Source organism: Carassius auratus, chromosome 27 (assembly GCF_003368295.1).
Source record: "Carassius auratus strain Wakin chromosome 27, ASM336829v1, whole genome shotgun sequence".
NCBI classification, from domain to species: Eukaryota; Metazoa; Chordata; class Actinopteri; order Cypriniformes; family Cyprinidae; genus Carassius; species Carassius auratus.
This window is the reverse complement of record NC_039269.1, coordinates 20,529,532-20,550,371: the sequence shown is the minus strand read 5'-3', so window position 1 is coordinate 20,550,371 and position 20,840 is coordinate 20,529,532. Positions and strand designations below refer to the sequence as shown.

The 20,840-nt window shown below is 36.7% G+C and overlaps 1 protein-coding gene across 1 annotated transcript; it reads left to right on the top strand.

Annotated features, from left to right (window-relative positions):
• The first annotated feature begins 7,620 nt into the window (after positions 1–7,620).
• On the top strand, positions 7,621–14,178 carry amotl2b (angiomotin like 2b). Its single transcript, XM_026206502.1, has 10 exons — positions 7,621–7,867; positions 8,725–9,447; positions 9,713–9,875; positions 10,840–11,041; positions 11,974–12,269; positions 12,430–12,617; positions 12,705–12,794; positions 12,903–13,051; positions 13,324–13,461; positions 13,677–14,178. Exons 1-10 carry the CDS (start codon positions 7,827–7,829, stop codon positions 13,760–13,762), a joined length of 2,076 nt encoding a protein of 691 aa, XP_026062287.1. The 5' UTR covers positions 7,621–7,826; the 3' UTR covers positions 13,763–14,178.
• The last annotated feature ends 6,662 nt before the right edge of the window (positions 14,179–20,840 follow it).

The following is a 20,840-nucleotide window of genomic DNA, read 5'->3' as shown; positions in this document are numbered from 1 at the left end:
GAATCATTGATTGGGAACAATGATGCACCTGATGCTCATTTCTTCTTCATCTCTGCCACCATAAATTACGTTTTAAGTATTTTCCATGCTGAAACTGTTTCCCTGATGCATGCATACATTTTAAGACAAGTCATTTCTCAAAGATTGCTCAAGCTTCTCTGATTCACCCGCTATGGCTTGTACCCAGGCCCCTTTCCATTCATAATCACTGCAATACCATATATTGCACAGTCCTGCACATCTATTCCTGCAGCTGGAAAGATCATTATTGGCAGGTTCGAGGCACAGCAGCATGGAAAACCCAAGATACCCCTAATAAAAAGCATAGAACTTCTGCTCCCGGACCTGCATTTACTGGAATGACTCCCTAAAAAATGTCAAGTAGTTCACATGTTTTAAATTAGCTTGAGACCCCACGATCAAACTGCCTGTTGGAATAAGAAAGCGAAGATTGGTTGCGATGCATAACAGTAATCCCAGTGTGACCTGGCATCTATCTCATCTCTGACAAATCTTGGGCAAACCAGCATTGAGGAATGTGAATAGATCTATAAAATGTTAAGAGGAACGTATTCTGCATACCTTCAGTTGAATGGTACCACAATTATGCAAAAGCAAACAGTGTATTATCAGGAACCACATGCTTGTCATTTCTCCATATACTTGTCATGTGTTTGTTTGAGATAAGGCTCGAGTTAGTACTCAGTATGTCTTCTTTATATAACTCTTTTAATTGCTATGATTTGGATTTGGCATATTTCAATAAGAGACTAACAGATTATTTTCTCATTTTTTGAGCATTTTTTTTATATAGGCCTACATGTCAGAGTCTCTGCATGTTTTTGTTTTTTTATTTTGACCTAATAAATTGACACTGGTGATTAGCGGCCATTTTTGAAAGGCACAGATGTTATTATCACTTTTAGATACTTTTTCAAAGTTGATGTTTTGTTACCCTTCTCGCCGGACGCGCTCTGTGAGTTTCCTGTGATATGCTGTTTGTCATTCCCTTCACATTCCTCCCATAATTCCCACGCTTTTGCTCACACAAATTCTCAAAACACATATTTGTGCCAACCTTTGCTAAATATTTGCAATGTCCTTTGGCTGATTTGATTGTGCTGATGATTTGAACAGTTCCTATTGTTGTAAAGAGGATGTTATAAGTCAGGGGACCTATGGCTAAAACAAAGCCCACTGATATAATGAAAACTAAAAGAATAGCTTACACACAAAAAAATGAAAGACCTATTTACTGACCTTCATGGCCTTCTAATTTTGTATCACAATTTTTCTGTAAAACAAAAACAGGAAATTTCCAAGGAATCTCCTGCTTAATATCCTGAAAGTGAATGAGGGCTGTCAAGCTCCATAATGACAAAAACCACTCTAAATGTATCATAAAAGTAGTTAAGACTCATAATACTACAGTAATTACTAATACTCATTAGGTTATTAAGTCTTAGGAAGTCTTGCAAGACATTGTGCAAGGGAACAAACCAAAATTAAAGTTCTTTTTGACTGAAATCTTGAATCTTTTAAATCATTTGTTTAGTTCAAAACTGATCTAAATGATTCATTTACATATTGGATTGAATCAGTTCTCAAGTTCAACTCACTGATTCAGTGTGATCAAAATGGGTATGAATACAAGCCCAGTAGAGTGGAAGATTGTATTACGATATAAATTAATGTCTTTCCTTCAGCAGATTACAGGACACACATTTTTAAAAATACTTTTATTACTTATTAATACCAATTCTTAACACTTTGATTGTGTTTAGCATTCAGTTGCATAGAAGAAATGGTGTTGAACAACACAATGGTGAATAAATGTGTGAGCATTAAATATTATATTTCTCCTAAAACTTAAGGTAATAGAGAAGAACTTACCAACAATGGTTAAATACAAATAACAACAGTATGCTCATATGTTCATCTGTGTTCTTGAATAATGCTAATTCAGCAGATGTTTCACAACCTTCAGAGATCCTTGAGTAAAGGAGATGACCTGTTGCATAACAGCACAGTTTGACAGTGTTTGACATAGCGTTCATATTGTAATAATCTGAGGAAGTCTTGCTGGTTTTTCTTCTTAGTTGATGCAGGCCTATTTTATCAGGCCTATGTCCTTAGAATTTTTTTTTTTCTGTTATAAGATGAATGACTCTTGTTTTACTTCCATATAACCTCTGTTATATAATGGCAGACTGAAGTCAATATCAGCCTGCATGAAATGGTTCCTGTATTTGTGCCTCTTATCCACTGAAGTGTAACAGGACACAGAGAACTACAGGCTGGCTACATGTAAACAGAGCCATTGCTCACATAACTTAACCCAGTTGAACAGCATCTCCCCAGTGGAAAAAAAGCTGGGTGAGTTCTTCAACAAATGTTTTGGCAACAAGTCCAACTGCACATACTTTCACAATAAAATCTGGATCAAGATAATTAACCGAAACAACATCAGATTTATTACACTACAAAAAAACTAGATTATCAAAGCTTATGTTTGTATTATCCCACACATGATCTTATGTTGAGTTAAAATGCCTTGTATTTAAGGACAGACATTCTTCCATATTGGTAAAAATAGTCTGCTTGAATGCCTTCTACACAAGGACTCTTTGTCAGTGTGACAAAACACTATTTTAAGGTCACTCAGCTGATATTTTCTCAGCGATAAAAAAGCTAAAGTGCATTTTTGTGGTATTTTATGTAATGTTTTATATTATATTACAACAGCTAATACATTTATAATGTTACACATATATACTTTTAAATAAATACTGTTGTTTTGAACTCTGTATACATCAAATAATCATGAATAATAGGCCTATGTATCATCATTTCAGTAATAACAATAAGTATTTTATAAAGGAGCAAATCAGCATATCAGAATGATTTCTAAAGGATCATTAAAAAAAGACAAATTACATTAAAATAGGACATTAAAACCCCTAATCCCATTGGTCACAATAGTGACTGTAAAAAATTTTCATTTGTAAATCTCTAAAAACTTTGCTTACTGATGTTTTAGTGCACTTCCTGTGAATATGGAAAAAATATAGGGTCTCAATGTGCAGATTCACATGGTTAGTGCTAATTGTCACATGACCAGAGCAGTTTACTTCCTGTTTGCACCTTGAGAAGATGATGGCTGCATCAAAGCTTCAAAATGAAAGGCTAGTAAATTATGTTAACGTAAAGATATGACAAAGGTACATAATATCTTTAGGGAGTCTAGTATTAATATATGAATTCACATATATTCCGTTTTATTGAGTGTGGTCATAGAATGAGTAAACATCTTGATCACTATAGTGACTGGTGCGATAACACTGAACTTAAAAGTGAACAATATAAATCCAAATGCAGTTGTTAGAGAAAGCTAACTAAAACTAAAAATGTTGCAATCACAAAATATTGCACTATATTAAAAATTCAAATGTAAGACATGAGTTATAATGTTGATGTTGTCAAACTGGTAGCACTGATATAAAAAAATGTATGATATATGTTACAAAAAAGTAGCAATTTTGAAATATGTTGATTGTTGTATTTTTTGTCTTTTACCTCAGTATTCCTATCAATGTTGTATAAGGGGGTTTTATGCATAATAGTAACCCTAGAATGTGGTCAAACTGTTTAATATAGCTGGGCTAAGATTTTATGACTGCAGAAATATGTTAATTCAGTATACACATTATCCCACCATTCACAACTGTGACCGACCATAAAACACACGTTTTCGTACTCTTTTCCAAAAATAATTAATAATAAAAAAATAAAAATAATAATAATTACCGATTATTTCAAAGGGTTACTAATGACACATCATTTAGATATTTTCATGCCTGGAAAAAAAATGGGATTATATGGATAAATTACAGTAATTACTAAATAAATGACATTTAAAAAAGAAAATAAAACACTTTTACACTTGCTGAGTTGAATAAGAAAATAATTAGCTAAGGACATTTTAAAGAGAGGTTTAGACTTTTTTAATCTAGTACACTTCAAAACTACTAGTAAATCTATTTTTTTTTTAGAAGTTAGACAGATAGTTCACTTAAACCCATATTAACTTTCTTTTTTACAGTATGTATTTGTGCTACATTAATTTTGTTATAATTGTGTTACATTCAGTCAAATGTGTGCTATAGCTGTTCATAAACCTTTTAGTGTCTAGTCTATATATAGGCCTATCCTTCTTCCTCTTGTCCTCCATCACCTTGGTGGGCAAAAACCACTGAGTGGGAGCTATGTGCTGGATCAGCAGGAGTGGGGGCAGCTATTTGCTCAGGGGCACATGGCTGGTTAAAGCAGGGACTCACATGAATAAACGGCATTCTCCTGATCCAGTGCAAAACTATTTAGGGGATCTGCAACAGCTCCATCTGTGATTGTGTTGTATGGCTTGTCACTTCCCATGTCATGTATTGTCATTCATTTAATTGCATTTGCAATTGTAACTTCCTGTTGGTATTTTATGGAGCAATTCATGATTCTCAAGAAAAATCAGAGTATGAACCTATGTGTGAAATGAACAACTGTCTTGCTGCTCATTCCACATTTACGGCTCATCAGCAAATCATGATAATAATTTGAATGTTGTAGATAAGGCTGATTATGTCTAATGACACTGTGAGAGAGGGTGCATGGGATCCCATTCATGCAAAGACATACTGACAAATTATTAACACCACCAACTGAAGTATACGGTTCTGTGATTTATTTTATTCAAATCCTGGGCAGAATCTATTCTGTTCTATCGTTAGTTTTGTGTTTGTATACAAAACACTCCATCTACTACAGCATCTACTACAGCTCTAGTGTTGTGAGGTTATTGCTAATGTAACTAGCACCAAAAGGTTTCATAAAAGATCATGTGTCTATTTATATTTTCATTCCACCAGTCTCATACATTTACATGACCAGAGTGTTGTGAAAATCTGTGAATAGTGAGTGAACCACTGAATCAGATACAAAAGATTCTTGTCTTTTTGAATGAACCATTGAATCATTCACTCCACCAATTTGTTTAAAAACACAGAATCAAGAGAGCCAACACTACACTTTTCATTCCCTTGACTTCCATTCATACACATGCATTACTCTGCATTCCAAAGTTTGGTGAATACTGATGTGCAAATTTGCATCACATGTAGTTGTGTGACCAACAGAAGAGTGATATTTCATGTTGTGACCTCCTAGCTGAATTAAAAGACAGGAAACTTTAAATGTGCATATTTGCAGTGTTGCAGTAAAGCATATTGTTACATTTTGGATATATTACATAGTTCTTCTGAGAGTAACTTCTCAGTATTGCCCAAGACGTCATTGCTAGTTCTGTTATGAAATTTTAAAATGAATAATCAAGACTGGAGACTACACATATTTTTCACAAGTAACAGCAGAACCAGTGACCAGTGAAAAAACATACACAATCTTAAACCACCTTATGACCAACTAAAAGGAAAAGCTTAAACCAGCTCAAACTAGCTACCATGCTTCAACACAGCTGTTTGCTGTTTTTTGTTTCAATGGAGTAACTACTGAAAATGGAGACATTCTGTTGCTTTTATATACAGTTTGTTTTTAAATTACAGCCTAACCCAAACCCTATCCCTATCAGAAAACTGCATTTTACATTTTGAAAAACTGTATTTTATTTTAAACAAATAATAATAAAAAATTACGTTGTTCCAAAAAAGTCCGATTTGTCAGATTTAGCTCAAATTTGTCCCTAAATAATATTCAAGTATATGCAAACACACACTCACACAGGTTTGTTTGATTATATAAATGAGGACGTAATTTGTATATAGATTTGTATTTTTTATATCAGGTTAATGATATTTTCCACATCCTAACCCAACCCTTAAATACAACCCTCACAGAAACCTGCATATTCACATTATTAGATTTAAATATAATTATGATTTGTCCAATTTATGAGCTAGTGAGGACTGCTGAGGACACATCAAATGTTCCAGTTAATGTGTTTCAATAGATCAGGTTAATAAATTAGAAAGAATTTATTAAAAGAATGTTCCAGTTGGTTTTCTTTGAAGATATCTTATATTTATGCTGATATCAAAGGCTTGTCTTAATAGAGTTTTGTTCTAGATAGAGTGGCCTGGAGCAGTGGAGGTCCGTAAACAACTTTGTTCATTGTAGGCTGTCTCAGTGGCTCATGCTTCAAATCGCATCTTAAATCACAAATGTGCCATGAAAATATTTTAGGCCATTTGCGGCCAATAAAGGCAGAATTGTGATGGGAATAGAGCATCCTCTCTAGTACCCCATACCAAGAGCCAGATTTGCACGACCCAAACAACCACATCTGAACCATGTTGTGCTGAGTTGAATTCTCTCTGTATTTTCTTCTTTCACTTGTCTTCTTTTCTAAGTCTTGTGATTCTTCTAAAAAGCCCACATGGCAGTTTATAACTCCAAGGTTTAAGATATCAGGGTGGAGGTTGAAAGAATGGAGATATTCCAGTTTGGCTCCAAAAAATCCAGAAAAACAAAGCAGGGTGGCTCTTACTGAGGGGTGTCAGATAGAGGTGCATTGATGTCTTCCCTTTTGTTTCCTTGAATGATTTTGAGGAAGACTCATCTTTTCATAGATTTGTACAGACTTGCCAGTGACTGCTTCCTTCATTCACACCTGCAATCAAGTAGTCACATGTCCAACACATGCCTGTTTCCCATTGACTCACTGTCTGAGACTAAGTTGGAAATACCCTGCTATCAGTCCAATCAAGAGGGGAATGTGTACAGTATAAAGGATTGCTCGATATCATAACACGGGAGCAAATAAAGTTTCCTGGTTATTTTAAACATCATGCTCTTTGCCTTGTGCCCTTTCATTGGAAATCTGCTGCTTGATCTCAACGTATAGTCCAACCCGACTGATTAAACATTGCTGCCAGTTCACTCTGTGGAATTCCACCCATGCCCATTTATTATGGATTTAGTCAGGAGGAACCTGAGGATTCATAGACAACCACAGGGCAAGTAAGAAAAGTTACCACCCTGTCTGCCATAGCAGGGTGTTACCTCTCCGTTTTCTGCTGGTGATTTGTGTTTTTACTCTTGAAATAAACTAGGGGAGACAAAGGTGAAGGTATACACTGTCCTATTTGGGTACATTACATGTTTTTATTTTGATGGCAAAGCTGAATTTTCAGTAGCCTACAAAGACTAGACAAAACAGATGGATTAAAAAATGTGAAAGAAAAAAAATGCAGTTGAAGTCAGCAGAATACAAAGGCAAAGACAACCTATGCTCGTTTAGTACTAGAAAATATGCTTAAACGTTTATAAGATATGCCTAAATACGCAAAGGGTGATCTTCTAGCTCTAATCATTTGTATCTCTTTGTATCTTGTGTCAACACGTTTGCATACCTTTCAGATTGGGTCACACCTTTTGACACCTTTTCTCTGTTAATGTGACATCACTGCTCAGCCTCTCTGTAGTAAAACAAGGCTTTATGTTGCCATGGATTTAGCTCGACCACAACTGGGCCGTTTTCTTAAATAACACAGGACTTTCAGTGAAAACCTGAGCGCTCTGCTGTGAGAGCGCCGGTGGGTGTAAGCGGAACTGCAGCTGCTGGGTTAAACGGCTCTTTTTCTCTCTTTTCACTTTTGATCCCTGAGCTCAGCTCACACATTCCGATCATTCCAGGCGCGCGCAGTTATTTATGAGAGCGGAGCGCGCGCCTACTAGCTCATAACCCAACCAGACCTGAACACAACGAGGAGATAAAACACACACAGAAGACATTAGTTGGATTACTTGGATTATTACACATGCCATTAACAGAATCCGCGTGGAATGAAAGTTTTAGTGGGTAAGTTAATCGAGTTAATCGAGTTTAATGATCAGTAGCAGTGAACTAGTGACTTAATCGGCAGAAAACGGAATATATGAAACTTTATGTGTAACACCGATGAATCCGAATCGATTTGAGGACGATATATTGTTGCTGAGTAAAAGTTAGAACAAAATTGTGTCAGGGTTATGGCGTGAGCGCGCTACTTGTCTGGATAATCACTTTATATATATATATATATATATATATATATATATATATATATATATATATATATATATATATATATATATATATATATATATATATATATATATTAGTTGTTGGTAAATGGAATGTGTTGTTTCGGTTTTTATTTTGGAATTGCTAATATTTTATTTATTTTTCATAATTATTTGACTTAGTTATTTTTTATTTATATAATTGTTTACATTATTATAATTGTTGTTGTTATTGTTCTTAATTGTAACTATATGGTACAAAGTGGATATGGCTTGTCGGTACCATAGGTGCAAGTTAATATAGTTGGTTTAGTCATTAAACATTTGCTTATTATTTGATTTATGCAAGTTAAATCATGTTGCCAAATGAAGCTCGTTTTTATTAGGGGACGACATTTTTAGTGCAAGGATGGCTTTAGATTTATTTAATTTTATCTTTATCTTATTTTATTTTATTTTTTTATACTGTTGCTTAATATGACACTTTTTATAATAATTGATAATGATAATGATTGATAATAATAGTTTAAAATAATAAAATAATAGAGCATTTAAAAATTGTTTAAAAATAACACAGCTCTTAGACCATTTCAAATAACTATTGACTATTGGAAAAATCATAATCTTTTCTTGGATCGGTCTCTTGTCCTCCAGGTCCATTTCAGATCATAAATACTCGTCTCCATCAAATAAAATGAGAGGTGAAGAAGCATCTAGTACTGTCCTGCACAGACTAATCCAAGAACAGCTTCGCTATGGAAACCCCACAGATGCCCGCACACTCCTGGCCATCCAGCAGCAGGCTCTGAGACGAGGAGGAGGTGTTGGGGGTGCTAACAGAGGAGCTGGTTCTTCACAGTCTTCATCTGAGAGCCTCAGCCAGGAGGAGCCCCAGTCTCCTCAGCTCTCTGCGCGCCAAGAACCCCAGGGTCAAGAGCACCAGGTGGACTACCAGCACTCTGAGAACTACACAACATACCCCCACCACGGCGAGGAGCTGCCAACCTATGAACAAGCCAAGGCTCAGTCTCAGCATTTAGCCTCCCAGTGGTGCCAACAGCACAGGGGCTGCTCACTACAGGATAGTGAAACCATCCCGAAGCCCTGTGAGGAGGAAGACAGCTGGGATCCGAAGCGAGGCCACATACGGTCACTCAGTGAGAGGCTTCAGCAGTTTTCAGGAGAGCGCAGTAAAATGCCTACAACATGTTCTGCCAGTTACCCTCAGATACATGGATATCATGCAAACCAGCACTTACAATATAACCAGCAAGGACTGGAGTACAATAAGCAGCTTCTTTATACAGAGTACCCCTTTCCTGCACAACAAGAACTTTACTACAAAGCACCACCATCATTTAATTCCCAGCACAACAGGTAACAATGGCAAAATTTACAATTAAGTACAGCTGACATTTGATTTGGGGACAAAATATATGCAATTCCTACAGTTTTGACATATTTTATAGGATGTTTCATTATGACTAACTGTCTGTTGGCTGATGCTATGGCTGAGTATGCAAAATGGGACATGCTGATGTTGTTTGTCATCCAACTACACTAATGTACTAAGATGAACTGAATCTCATCGTTTTAGTTTTTTTTTTTCAAAATCTAACATGAAAATTAATATCTTGTGCAGACTTCAAACACCAGAGGTTTGCCATAGACTGTCCCCATCTCCCCCTGCTGGCAGGGAGGTCACAGCTTGCAGTAGCAGTCAACTGGAAATGCTAATGAACGAGAATAAAAGACTGAAACAGGAACTAGAGGGACACACTGAGAAGGCCCTCAGAATTCAGAAGGTAAAAGCACATGACTCTGAAATGTACTTTTTGTAAAGAAATTAGGAAAATTTGGGTTTTGGGCAAGGCTCAGGTGAAAATACAGATCTTAATGGAACGGCTATCTGAATTTAGTCATTTTTCAGTTTAATAAAATAGCACAGGCTAAATGTGTCTTTCAACAAGTTATAGGTAATGCTGTATTATATCTTAAAATAATTCTCTAACTGTTCTATTTAAATTCTATAGTTAACAGATAGTGGCAGGCTGTTTATAACAGAGATTATATATGAAAAACTTATAAAGACAGAGACACTTTATTTGTGTAAATGTGAGTGATTATTACATATGAAGTATTACATATACTGGATACACTAAAAAAATAAGTAGAACAAGATTATTTTGTAGTTTTCACTTGACTTGGCTAAATTCCGAAAGGCAATGAAGTGTTTCCAATGGATTACATCAGTGCAGTTAAGCGGCTGCTCACTCTGAAAGAATGATAATTACACAGGTTTAAGCGCTTACCCATCAGGCCACTGCCTTGTGTAAACATGCCTGGGATGATGGAGTCATGGTTAACGCCATCCTGGTCTTTCCATATGGGACTCCTGAACACCTTCTCTGTTCTGTGCTCTTGAGGAGCGTTCATATTTACATTTGCTTGATAAAAAGTCAATCCAATAGGAACCTGCAGTTTTGAATGTTGGCAAAAAGTTCTGTATGTAGATTTTGCTAGTTTTCAAAATGGTTATATTAATTTGCATGCTGACCAAAACAGTGACTTCTGTGACTTCCGTTATGCATTTCTACACAATTGACAATTGGCCTTTTTTGCCCACAAAATTTCACTAATGCAACTGTGCCTTCAATCATAACCAGCTATGTCGATTGCTAACCATCTTTAAGTATTTCTGAGACTGTCTATTTTAGATTGACACATCTGACTTGCTATTTACAATAACTGTCTTTTCTTTTCCCCCAGCTGGAACAAGAGATCCAAAGGATCTCAGAGGCCTACGAAACTCTGATGAAGGGCTGCGCTAAAAGAGAGACTCTAGAGCAAGCTCTAAGAAACAAGCTGATGGCTGAGATCAAGAGGCTGCAGCATTCAAGCATTCAAGCGGCAAAAGAAGCCGAAGCTGCTGACCAGAACCAGAATGTTATTGAGAAGCTCCTTCTTCAGAGTGAGTTTATGAACACAGCAATATGAAACCTCATTACTGCTTCACATGTTCTGGATATTTCTTAATCCAGAGTTGCACTCCAATTGTGAAGAGCAAAAGTGCTTAAAGAGGGAACGTATTTCCAATTAGAACATTCCAATGCAGGAATTTCAGTCACATAACAGTGCCTCACTTGATCTGAACAGTCAGAAAAGAGGATTAAATGTCAGAAGTGACTTTAGCTTTTGTATGAGACAGATAACAACTGTCACTGCTCTTGTCTGCTTCACATGGACAATTAATGAAATGTTCTTCTAAGCGATCACTTAATTTCCGTTAAGAGTGGGAAGATGATGATGAGTTTTCCAGTGACTTATGGTAAATAAGTGAAACAGTCTGAAGCTTCGGGATGTGGGTCAAAGTGAGAGTGGTTGCGTAAATGAGGCGCTCCGGATTTTGCGATTGAATTCCTGAGCAGGAAGTCAATGGGGAGTGGTTCTGGAGAGGGCCTGCATAAACATTCCTTCAGCTTCTTTCTCACGTCCAGTGGTTGCAGAACCATTTAGCTTTAATTGATTTTTATTTTATTAGTTAATTGCCTGCACTAATCAGTATATTTTAGTTAATTTCCGTTTTATTTCAATGAATGAAACCATTTTAATAGTTAACCTACAAGAATAGCTTGGAACTGAACCAATACTTTGTTAGAGTAATGCATTACACAGATGATTTATACATTTATATTAAATATAAAAAGATAGATGAGCCATATTGTGACATCACAGCCAAAATGCCACCATCCGCACCACTTTTTAATATAAAATAACACCCATTAATGTGCCTTAACTTGGCATGTAGGGACCATCTTTTGCTCTCAAAGCAATGGACCTGTTCATATCCATTTAATTTACAAACACAAATCAATTTTTTTTTTTTTCTATTTTATCTGACAGATGAAGAACAGCAGCTTCAGTGTGCACGTCTGGAGCAGGAGGTTCAGCATCTGCGAAATGAAGTGGAGAACCATCAGTGCAGAAGCGAGGCCCTGGAGATGGCGCTGAGGTCCACGCAGACACGCAGCCAGCAGCTGTGGTCGGAGCTGCAGAGGAAGAGAGCGTATGTGGAGAAGGTTGAGCGTCTGCAGGGGGCTCTAACTCAGCTGCAGGCGACCTGCAAGAAAAGAGAAGGGCTGGAAACACGCCTGAGGACACGGCTGGAGCAGGAACTGAGGAGCCTCCGAAATCAGCAGGTACTGAGACAAAACGGTGCTTTGTTTTGAACTGTTCTGATGTTTCTAAGCATTGTATTTTAGGGTTGTTTCCTTCCAGTGAAGCTAAGAATAGCTTTAGACCTCAGATCAGGACATTGCAATGATCTTACACTTTGTTTGCTTTTTTTTTTGTCCACAGCGGCAGCCACAGTCAGTCTGCGGAGTGCCCCACATGAGTGTTTTCACACTTCAAGAGCAGCTGCGGGAGAAAGAAGAATGCATTCTGTCACTGGAGGCCGACAAGACACGATGGGAACAAAAATACTTGGAGGAGAAGACCATGAGGGAGTTTGCGATGGATGCCGCTGCCACCGCTGCAGCTCAAAGGTAAGAAAGGAGATCAGTGTCAAAATCTTCAGAGTATATTGTGCTTTTTAGACTCATTTCTAATTGTTTTTGTTCTAAACTTTACAGAGACACAACCATCATCAACCATTCGCCCTGCCATTCGTTCGTTGAGGAGCTCCCATCATCTGAGTACAGGAACCAGGAGGTAGAAAACCGGTAAGAGTGCCACCCCTTAGTGCATCTAAAAATACATTTCAGTTGTATTTAATGATCCATTTTGGATTTTAGGATTGTAAAGGACTAAAAAGTTTAATATGTTGTTAGGATCCGTGCCCTGTACACCCAGATCCTGGAGAAGGACACAGTGATTAGCATCCTGAAGCAGAAGTTGCAGCAGGAGCAGAAGAGAGAGTCAGGTGCTGAGGCCATCACCATTGCTCATTCACTGGTCACACACACTGCCCAGGGCAAAGGTTAGTGTCGATGCTAAGTAGCGTTCACTAGCTAAGATTTTACCAGCTAAATTAGTGTTTCACTAAAATTTGCATTGTTTACTGTTTAAGATTCGGTAGTTGTTGACTGACTAACATTACCAGTAGTGCTTAATGTTAATTAGTATTATTTGGTTTAAGTTAACTTATATTGTGACTGACTTTAGCATTAGCGTTCACAGCTAGTTAGCAGTTATTGGTTAAGTTAGTGTCTAAGAAGAATTTGTTATGAATTCTTTTGGATCTTTTTCCAGGGAAGAGTCGTTCCAGTGACCCAGCGACTAGTACGTCCCATTCAGCGCACGCTCTGGTAGCTGCCCCGGGACAACCTGAAGCAGTTCTGTTGGAGAAACAGACAACAGATCAAACCTCCCACACAGAGAACCGCTCTGGTGAGTCAACTTTGAGCCATTTTCTGTATGATATGGGATGAGAGGATACTTTATGAGAAATTAACTGAAAATATTACACACTAACTGAGAGATAAAGATGAAAAGTCGGAAAGTCATTCGGGATCTTTTTAAATAGGTCTACCACTGATGACTTTCTCCTGATGTAGTCCCTCATTTTGTGATAACTGATTATTATTTGTTAATATTTTTCATAGATAACATCCAGAAAGCACCATCTGCTGTGGACCTTTTCAAGGGACTGGATAATGTGTCGGCTGAAGCAGTGGAGATCTTCATTTGATGAAGAACACTTGGACAAACTGCCCTGAAAAATAAATGTTGAAGAGCTCAGAGAGATATTAAATGACACCACATCATTATACTGTTGTGAAGCGAGAATTCAGATAAACAGAAGAGCTACTCAAAAATCTCACCTGAAAGAGGGAGCTGAGCTCTACTCTTAAAGCTACATCTCCAGTCTGCTATCTTTTGAAAGATAAGACTGTTTTACAGAGAAGTTTGCTGCTGGTGAGAATCCTTTTTTTATATATATATTTACAGCCGTCCCGTACAGGAGGGTGGACACAAACTACTAAAATGTCCTCACTATTGCATTGTCCCTCGTCTCAGAAGACTTGTGGTAACTTCACCACACTCCAGTTCAATTGACTCTCTACTTGAGACTAATGCTCTTGCATGTATCTTTTCCACCCCACCTTTATCAATTGTTATAAATGGGTACATTTTTCTCATTTTTTTGTTTATGGCTGCTACGCCCTTCAGCTATTCTTTTACATTGCATTTCTAGGATCGGCATACTTAACACTGTCATGTTGTGCGAGACAAAAACATTATATGGACCTAGTAGTCTAAAAGAACATTTAGAGAGAAAACCAATTGTATTATATTATAGTTACCTTTCTTGCATTTTGTTTTGGAACGTGTTCGCTCTAAAATGCCACATTTGCTGGTCAAGGTGTCATTTCAAATTAAATATTAATATATATTTTGTACAATTGTTTGGTTGTGTTGGAATGTAATGCTGAGGAACTGATGCCAAAGAGCATTTCAGTAAAGTACATGTGCTTAAAACACATGGTCAAGGGTTGACCTCTTCTATTTAATCAATGAAAGATGTGAATGTTCTGAAACATTTCAACATTTACAATAAAGCTATTAATATATAAAACCACGTGTCTCTGGGTTTGTGAAGCCCTTGGGAATTTTTTGTTGGTTCCAGCAAGCACCATCTACTGGATTTCACCCCGTTTCAGACATTGCAGGTTTTCTCTTACACATGCAGTCCAAGAAAGATGAACAATTATAAGTGAATACCAGTGAGGGGCATTCCAGCTCTCATATTTCACAAGAGAAAAACTCACGCTATTTCCCTCAGGCGCACCTTTAGCCACATTTTATGCTCAGACTTCTGAGGCATTCAGACAAACATTCTGCTTTTGAGAGAGAACAATAGATAACTCGCTCAAAGCTGACTCACCCAACATTGACTAACCTATCCAGCCTCCGAATACTACTGTCACTGACAAAGCCAACTCAATATTCTTTAGTGTAGTCACATGCTTTGAAACATGCTATTAATGCCACACTCTGTGTTTCCAACGATAGAGCATATAGATCTGCATTAGGTGTGATGTTTAGCTTTTAACTAATTCCTCTCTGTGACAGTAACGAGAGGCATCTTAGACTCCCACTGCTCATGAGGAAGTTGTTTGTGGGTGATCTTACTGTCAGTCAGTTGTTTACAAGGTACTCAACTGTGTAAAGACTGGGCAGCTCACACATACCCAACATGTAATCCTGCAATCAAAACATTTGCTGAGAATATAACTTGATAACATAAATTGTCATATGCTTATACCTATAACATGTGCTGAGAATATAACTTGTAATGAAGCAAAAAAGATCAAATAATAAAATGTCAAATGGAAGAATTTTCCCTTGTATATATATATATAATTATTGTATTTTTTTTCTTGAAGGGGAAGGTGTAGTTTATGGTTTTAATTATACTTAATGATACTGAGCTGAAATTAAGAAGTCCATGGGAGGTCCGTAACGCTGGGTTACAATGGGGAAAAAATGCACAACATGTTGACATCATCAATGGTAAGATGCTAGCATGCTTCACTATTTATGGTATTTCACAGACAAAAGTTTGATTGATGAAGGAATCTCAGGAATTCAGGTCTCAGTTGTAACAAGAGTGAACAATGTTTGTTGTTGAAAATAAGACGGCCACGTCTTACATATTTACTACACTAGTAATGCCTCTGATTATGACCTCCATTGTTCATTTTTGCATTTATGCATAAATTAAAAACGTGTTCCCAAACAGATTTTTTTTTCCCATAAAACTTAAAAACTGTTATTTGCCAAGTTACAAACTACTGTTCAAAAATATACTAAATAAAGGAAGCTAAGGTTTACAAGTGGAAAATATCTGTCAAAAATTTTGATTTTTAAGATTATTTACCATTAAAAAATCTGGCAAAAGAAATAGATGATATCAGGATGGCTGCATCAAACCAAGTTAATGTACACTACAGACAACTAACAAAGCAAACAAACAAAAGTGCATCATGAACAAATTAACAGTTCATTTTATTTCCAGCAATAAAAACTCAAGGAAGCTGAATTTCAGTCAAAACTACCCTAACTCACTGGATTGCAATACATTGTCAGACAATGGAAAGTATGATTTGTTAGTAAGGCATAAGTTACATGACAATTCAGATTAATAACTGAATTTTTTTTTTTGTTCCAGTTTGAATATCTTTTAAAACACATTTAAAGGGACACTAAACTTTTTTTGAAAATAGCCTTATTTTACAACTCCACTAGTGTTAAACAGTTTTACCGTTTTCAAATCAATTCTGCTGATCTACGGTTCTGGCAGTAGCACTTTTAGCTGAAAATAAGCTAAAATGGTCTCCAGCTAATTTGTGTAGTTGTAGCAGTAGCAGAGGGACTATTTTCAAGCGCTGCGTAATATCACTGCGCCTGCTTCATCCATGGGCAGCATAGTTCCTTGATTATTTCACCAGAATGAGATTATAGTTCCTATACATATAGCCCTAGAAAATCTTAACTTTTCATTTTCTGTCGGTCTTAGTACACGATGTAACTAAGAGTCAAGTTTTAAATAGGAAAAATATAGAAACTCTCTGGTCATTTTTGAGCAAAATGCCAATGGTCTAATCAGATTCAATGATCTATGCTAAGCTAAAAGTGCTACCGCCAGACCCGGAGATCGGTTGAATGGATTCAAAAACGCTGTCCTTTAAATCACATCTGCTTTCAAATGGAGTTCTTAAAGCAGACATTCAACATAGATCACTGTCAGTAAGGACCGACATGTAAGGTCAGTCTTTATAAAAAAAAAATAATAATAATTAATTAATTAAGTGACACTACATACAGTAATGGATTATCATGTCTCACTCAGTATCAGAACAATTTAATTAGTTTATAAATCATAACAGCATTGCCATTTAAACTGATAACACAAAACGAGAGAATAGCTCTTCATCGTGTGGGTTGTTCATGACCTATCTCTATATACACAGACAATTTTCACATGTGCTTTCAATATTTGCTACTTAATAACATTTTAACAGGCAAATATAATGACGACACTGTGGCACTGGATCTTCATACCAACACAAGAACAAACTTGGCTCCAGGTGAGTTTATGTAAGCTGGGAAAATCCTCTTGGTTGGAATGAAAAGGTTTAGCATTTAATGGCCGTTACAGTCTGTATGGGAACCAGGAAATGTGCGATACACTGCAATTCATCTTGTTTATAAGCGCAGTGGAGGTCTTGTCCTCCTCACAGAGAGAAATGCTGCCAACATTCTTTCGACTTTTGAGAGGCACTTGCTATTTTTTACCCTTGGGTTTCTTCCTAAACATGAAAAAAATGGAGCATTTGAAGGTCAAAGGGCACATTCCTGAAGCTTGAAATTTGGAACACCAGCAAATATGAATTTTTCAGGGTGCAGTAATCCTCTTACAAATCAGAATTAAAGCAGCTGGGAACATTGGTGTTTGTTGAAAAACTAAAACATTAGATTAGATGTTAGATGAATGTTGGGTCAGCACAATCCGCCAAGAGCCAAACAATTCTGAAAACCAGATTCATTTTCAAATGAATCCAGCATGAACGAGGTCAGTTTACTGTCCTGGCACATGCTGGTCAGATGAGCTGTGCTCTCAGAAAGTAGATTGATTACTTCAGCCGCACACATTTGCAGCATTGATTGATGACTGGATGGAATAACCTTCAATTTGGCCTATCTCTGAATGATAGATCTGAAACATCCTGTGAGGGGAATAACTTAAAGCAAACTTGCATTCATATTTTCAAACTGCAATCCAAACCATACCTCATGACTAGTAGAAGTGCAAGTGCAATGATGAAGAGCAGTAAAACCGCACATACCCCATCCATGACTAAAGCTTTAACATTGTGTTTTAATGCTTAGGAATGACAGCATTTCAAATGCTAGTCACGGCTGCATTTTTCAGAGCTGCTGTTTGAAAGTCTCAGCACTTGGCCATGATTGCATTTGCTGCGCTCTTATTTAGAGGAATGCATTAAAGCATTCCTGATCAATTAATTGGCATGAGTAACGTGACAGTTTAGAACAAAATGGAATGCTTTGCAAAACAGATTTTACAAAGTTAAAAATAACTAAAAAATAAATGCAAGCTATAAACTAAATGCATTAAAAAAAGTATTAATGCATCTATCTATCTATCTATCTATCTATCTATCTATCTATCTATCTATCTATCTATCTATCTATCTATCTATCTATCTATCTATCTATCTATCCATTCATCCATCCATCCATCCATCCATCTACAGGTGTTGGTCATATATTTAGAATATTATCAAAAGGTTGATTTATTTCTCTAATTCCATTCAAAAAGTGAAACTTGTATATTATCTTCATACACACAGACTGATATATTTCAAATGTTTATTTCTTTTAATTTTGATGTTTATAACTGACAACTAAGGGAAATCCCAAATTCAGTATCTCAGAAAATTAGAATATTGTGAAAAGGTTCAATATTGAAGACACCTGGTGCCACACTCTAATCAGCTAATTAACTCAAAACACTCGCAAAGGCCTTTAAATGGTCTCTCAGTCTAGTTCTGTAGGCTACACAATCACAGACTGCTTCTGAGTGGTCCACAGTTATGTTCTCTGATGAAAGTAAATTTAGTATTTCCTTTGGATATCAGGGTCCCAGAGTCTGGAGGAAGAGAGGAGAGGCAGACAATCCACATTGCTTGAGGTTCAGTTTCCACAGTCAGTGATGGTTTGGGGTGCCATGTTATCTGTTGGTGTTTGTCCACTGTGTTTTCTGAGGTCCAAGGTCAACACAGCTGTATACCAGGAAGCTTTAGAGCACTTCATGCTTCCTGCTGCTGACCAACTTTATGTAGATGCAGATTTAATTTTCCAACAGGACTTGGCACCTGCACACAGTGCCAAAGCTACCAGTACCTGGTTTAAGGACCATGGTATCCCTGTTCTTAATTGGCCAGCAAACTCGTCTGACCTTAACCCCATAGAAAATCTATAGGGTATTGTGAAGAGGAAGATGCGATATGCAAGACCCAACAATGCAGAAGAGCTGAAGTCCACTATCAGAGCGACCTGGGCTCTCATAACACCTGAGCAGTGCCACAGACTGATCGACTCATTGCTGCAGTAATTCAGTCAAAAGGAGCCCCAACTAAGTATTGAGTGCTGTACATGCTCATACTTTTCATTTTATACTTTTTAGTTGGCCAAGATTTCTAAAAATCCTTTCTTTGTATTGGTCTTAAGTAATATTCTAATTTTCTGAGATACTGAATTTGAGATTTTCCTTAGTTGTCAGTTATAATCATCAAAATTAAAAGAAATAAACATTTTAAATATATTAGTCTGTGTGTAATGAATGAATATAATGTACAAGTTTCACTTTTTGAATGGAATTAGTGAAATAAATACACTTTTGATGATATTGTAACTATATGACCAGCACCAGTATATATGATCACCAAAATAGCACTGAAGACTAGAATAATGATGCAGAAAATATATAAAAATAGAAAACAGATAATTGGGAATCCCCCCCCCCAGTCATCTCAGTGATAAAAAGTGTTCCCAGTTAAATGCACAGTATGTACTACCTACTTTTGCCAAGTAATATTTCAACAATTAGTTTTTGTTCTATAAATCCTTAATATGTTTACAACGTCTGTTGACTGATTGCTCAATATCTGCTCAAAGGCAACTGTGCTTGTAATAAAAAACCTTATGTTTTAGCATCCAGCAGCATCCTATAGTTTTCAACAGAAAAATAGCTCCAGACTGAAGGTTTCAGAGGTCAGCCTGGGTTCGTAAGGCTCCATGACGTTGTGGTATCAAAAACATGTTTCTAATAACATGAGGCTCATGTCGGTGAGACAAAATAAGGCTTAGGGCTGGAGAGAAATGGATACATTTCACTTTTAGGCATGACATGAATTAAATGGTTTTTCGAGTCGCCCACAGTGAAGCGTTGTGTTTCTGACTTCTCCCTCTCCTGCCCAGGGTTCTGTGTTATTATTTGGTAATAGTGAGCACATGGCAAAGTGTGCGTCAGGGCCAAAAAGCGTGCTCTACACTCTACCATGATTGCTGTGGAGTATTCATGCTGGATTTTCCCGTTTTAGCACAAGGCTTTCTTTCAGTTTCATGGAACGGCTGAATTGCTGGTCAAGAGGCCAGGGGTTGAGAGAGGCACGCTGGGATATTTCTGGTTTAGTGGAAGAATTAAAACAGTAAGAGAGGTTGTGAAAATCCCAAAAGTCCTAAAAAAAATTCCTTGTTTTTCAGGGGATTTTGAAGTTCATTCTGCAGTAATAAATTACATGATTTAAGAAGAAATTCATGTAATGTAATGATTGGTCAAATGCAGCTTTGTCATCACAGGAATAAATTACATTTCAAAATATAATAAAACAAAAAACATTATAAATGATCTGTATTTTTTAAGACTTCATTAATAAAAAATGTGGTAACACTTTAGTATAGGGTCCAATTCACACTAATAACTAGTTGCTTATTAGCATGTCCATTATTAACATATTGGCTGTTTATTAGTGCTTATAAAGTACATATAATGCATGACATCCATAATCCTACCCAATACCCTAAACTTAACAACTACCTTATAAACTATTAATAAGCAGCAAATAAGGAGTTAATAAGGGGCAAAAGTCATAGTTAATGGTAAGTTAATAGTGAGAATTGGACCCTAAAATAAAGTGTGATCAAAAATTTACAAAAATCTCACAAACACAAACTGTTGA

Excerpts from the sequence above, each read along its gene's own strand:
- amotl2b (XM_026206502.1), top strand. The coding sequence starts at position 7,827 with ATGCCATTAACAGAATCCGCGTGGAATGAAAGTTTTAGTGG. Across the intron at positions 9,876-10,839 it reads AGGCCCTCAGAATTCAGAAG|CTGGAACAAGAGATCCAAAG; the intron begins GTAAAAGCACAT and ends CTTTTCCCCCAG. Across the intron at positions 13,052-13,323 it reads ACACACTGCCCAGGGCAAAG|GGAAGAGTCGTTCCAGTGAC; the intron begins GTTAGTGTCGAT and ends ATCTTTTTCCAG.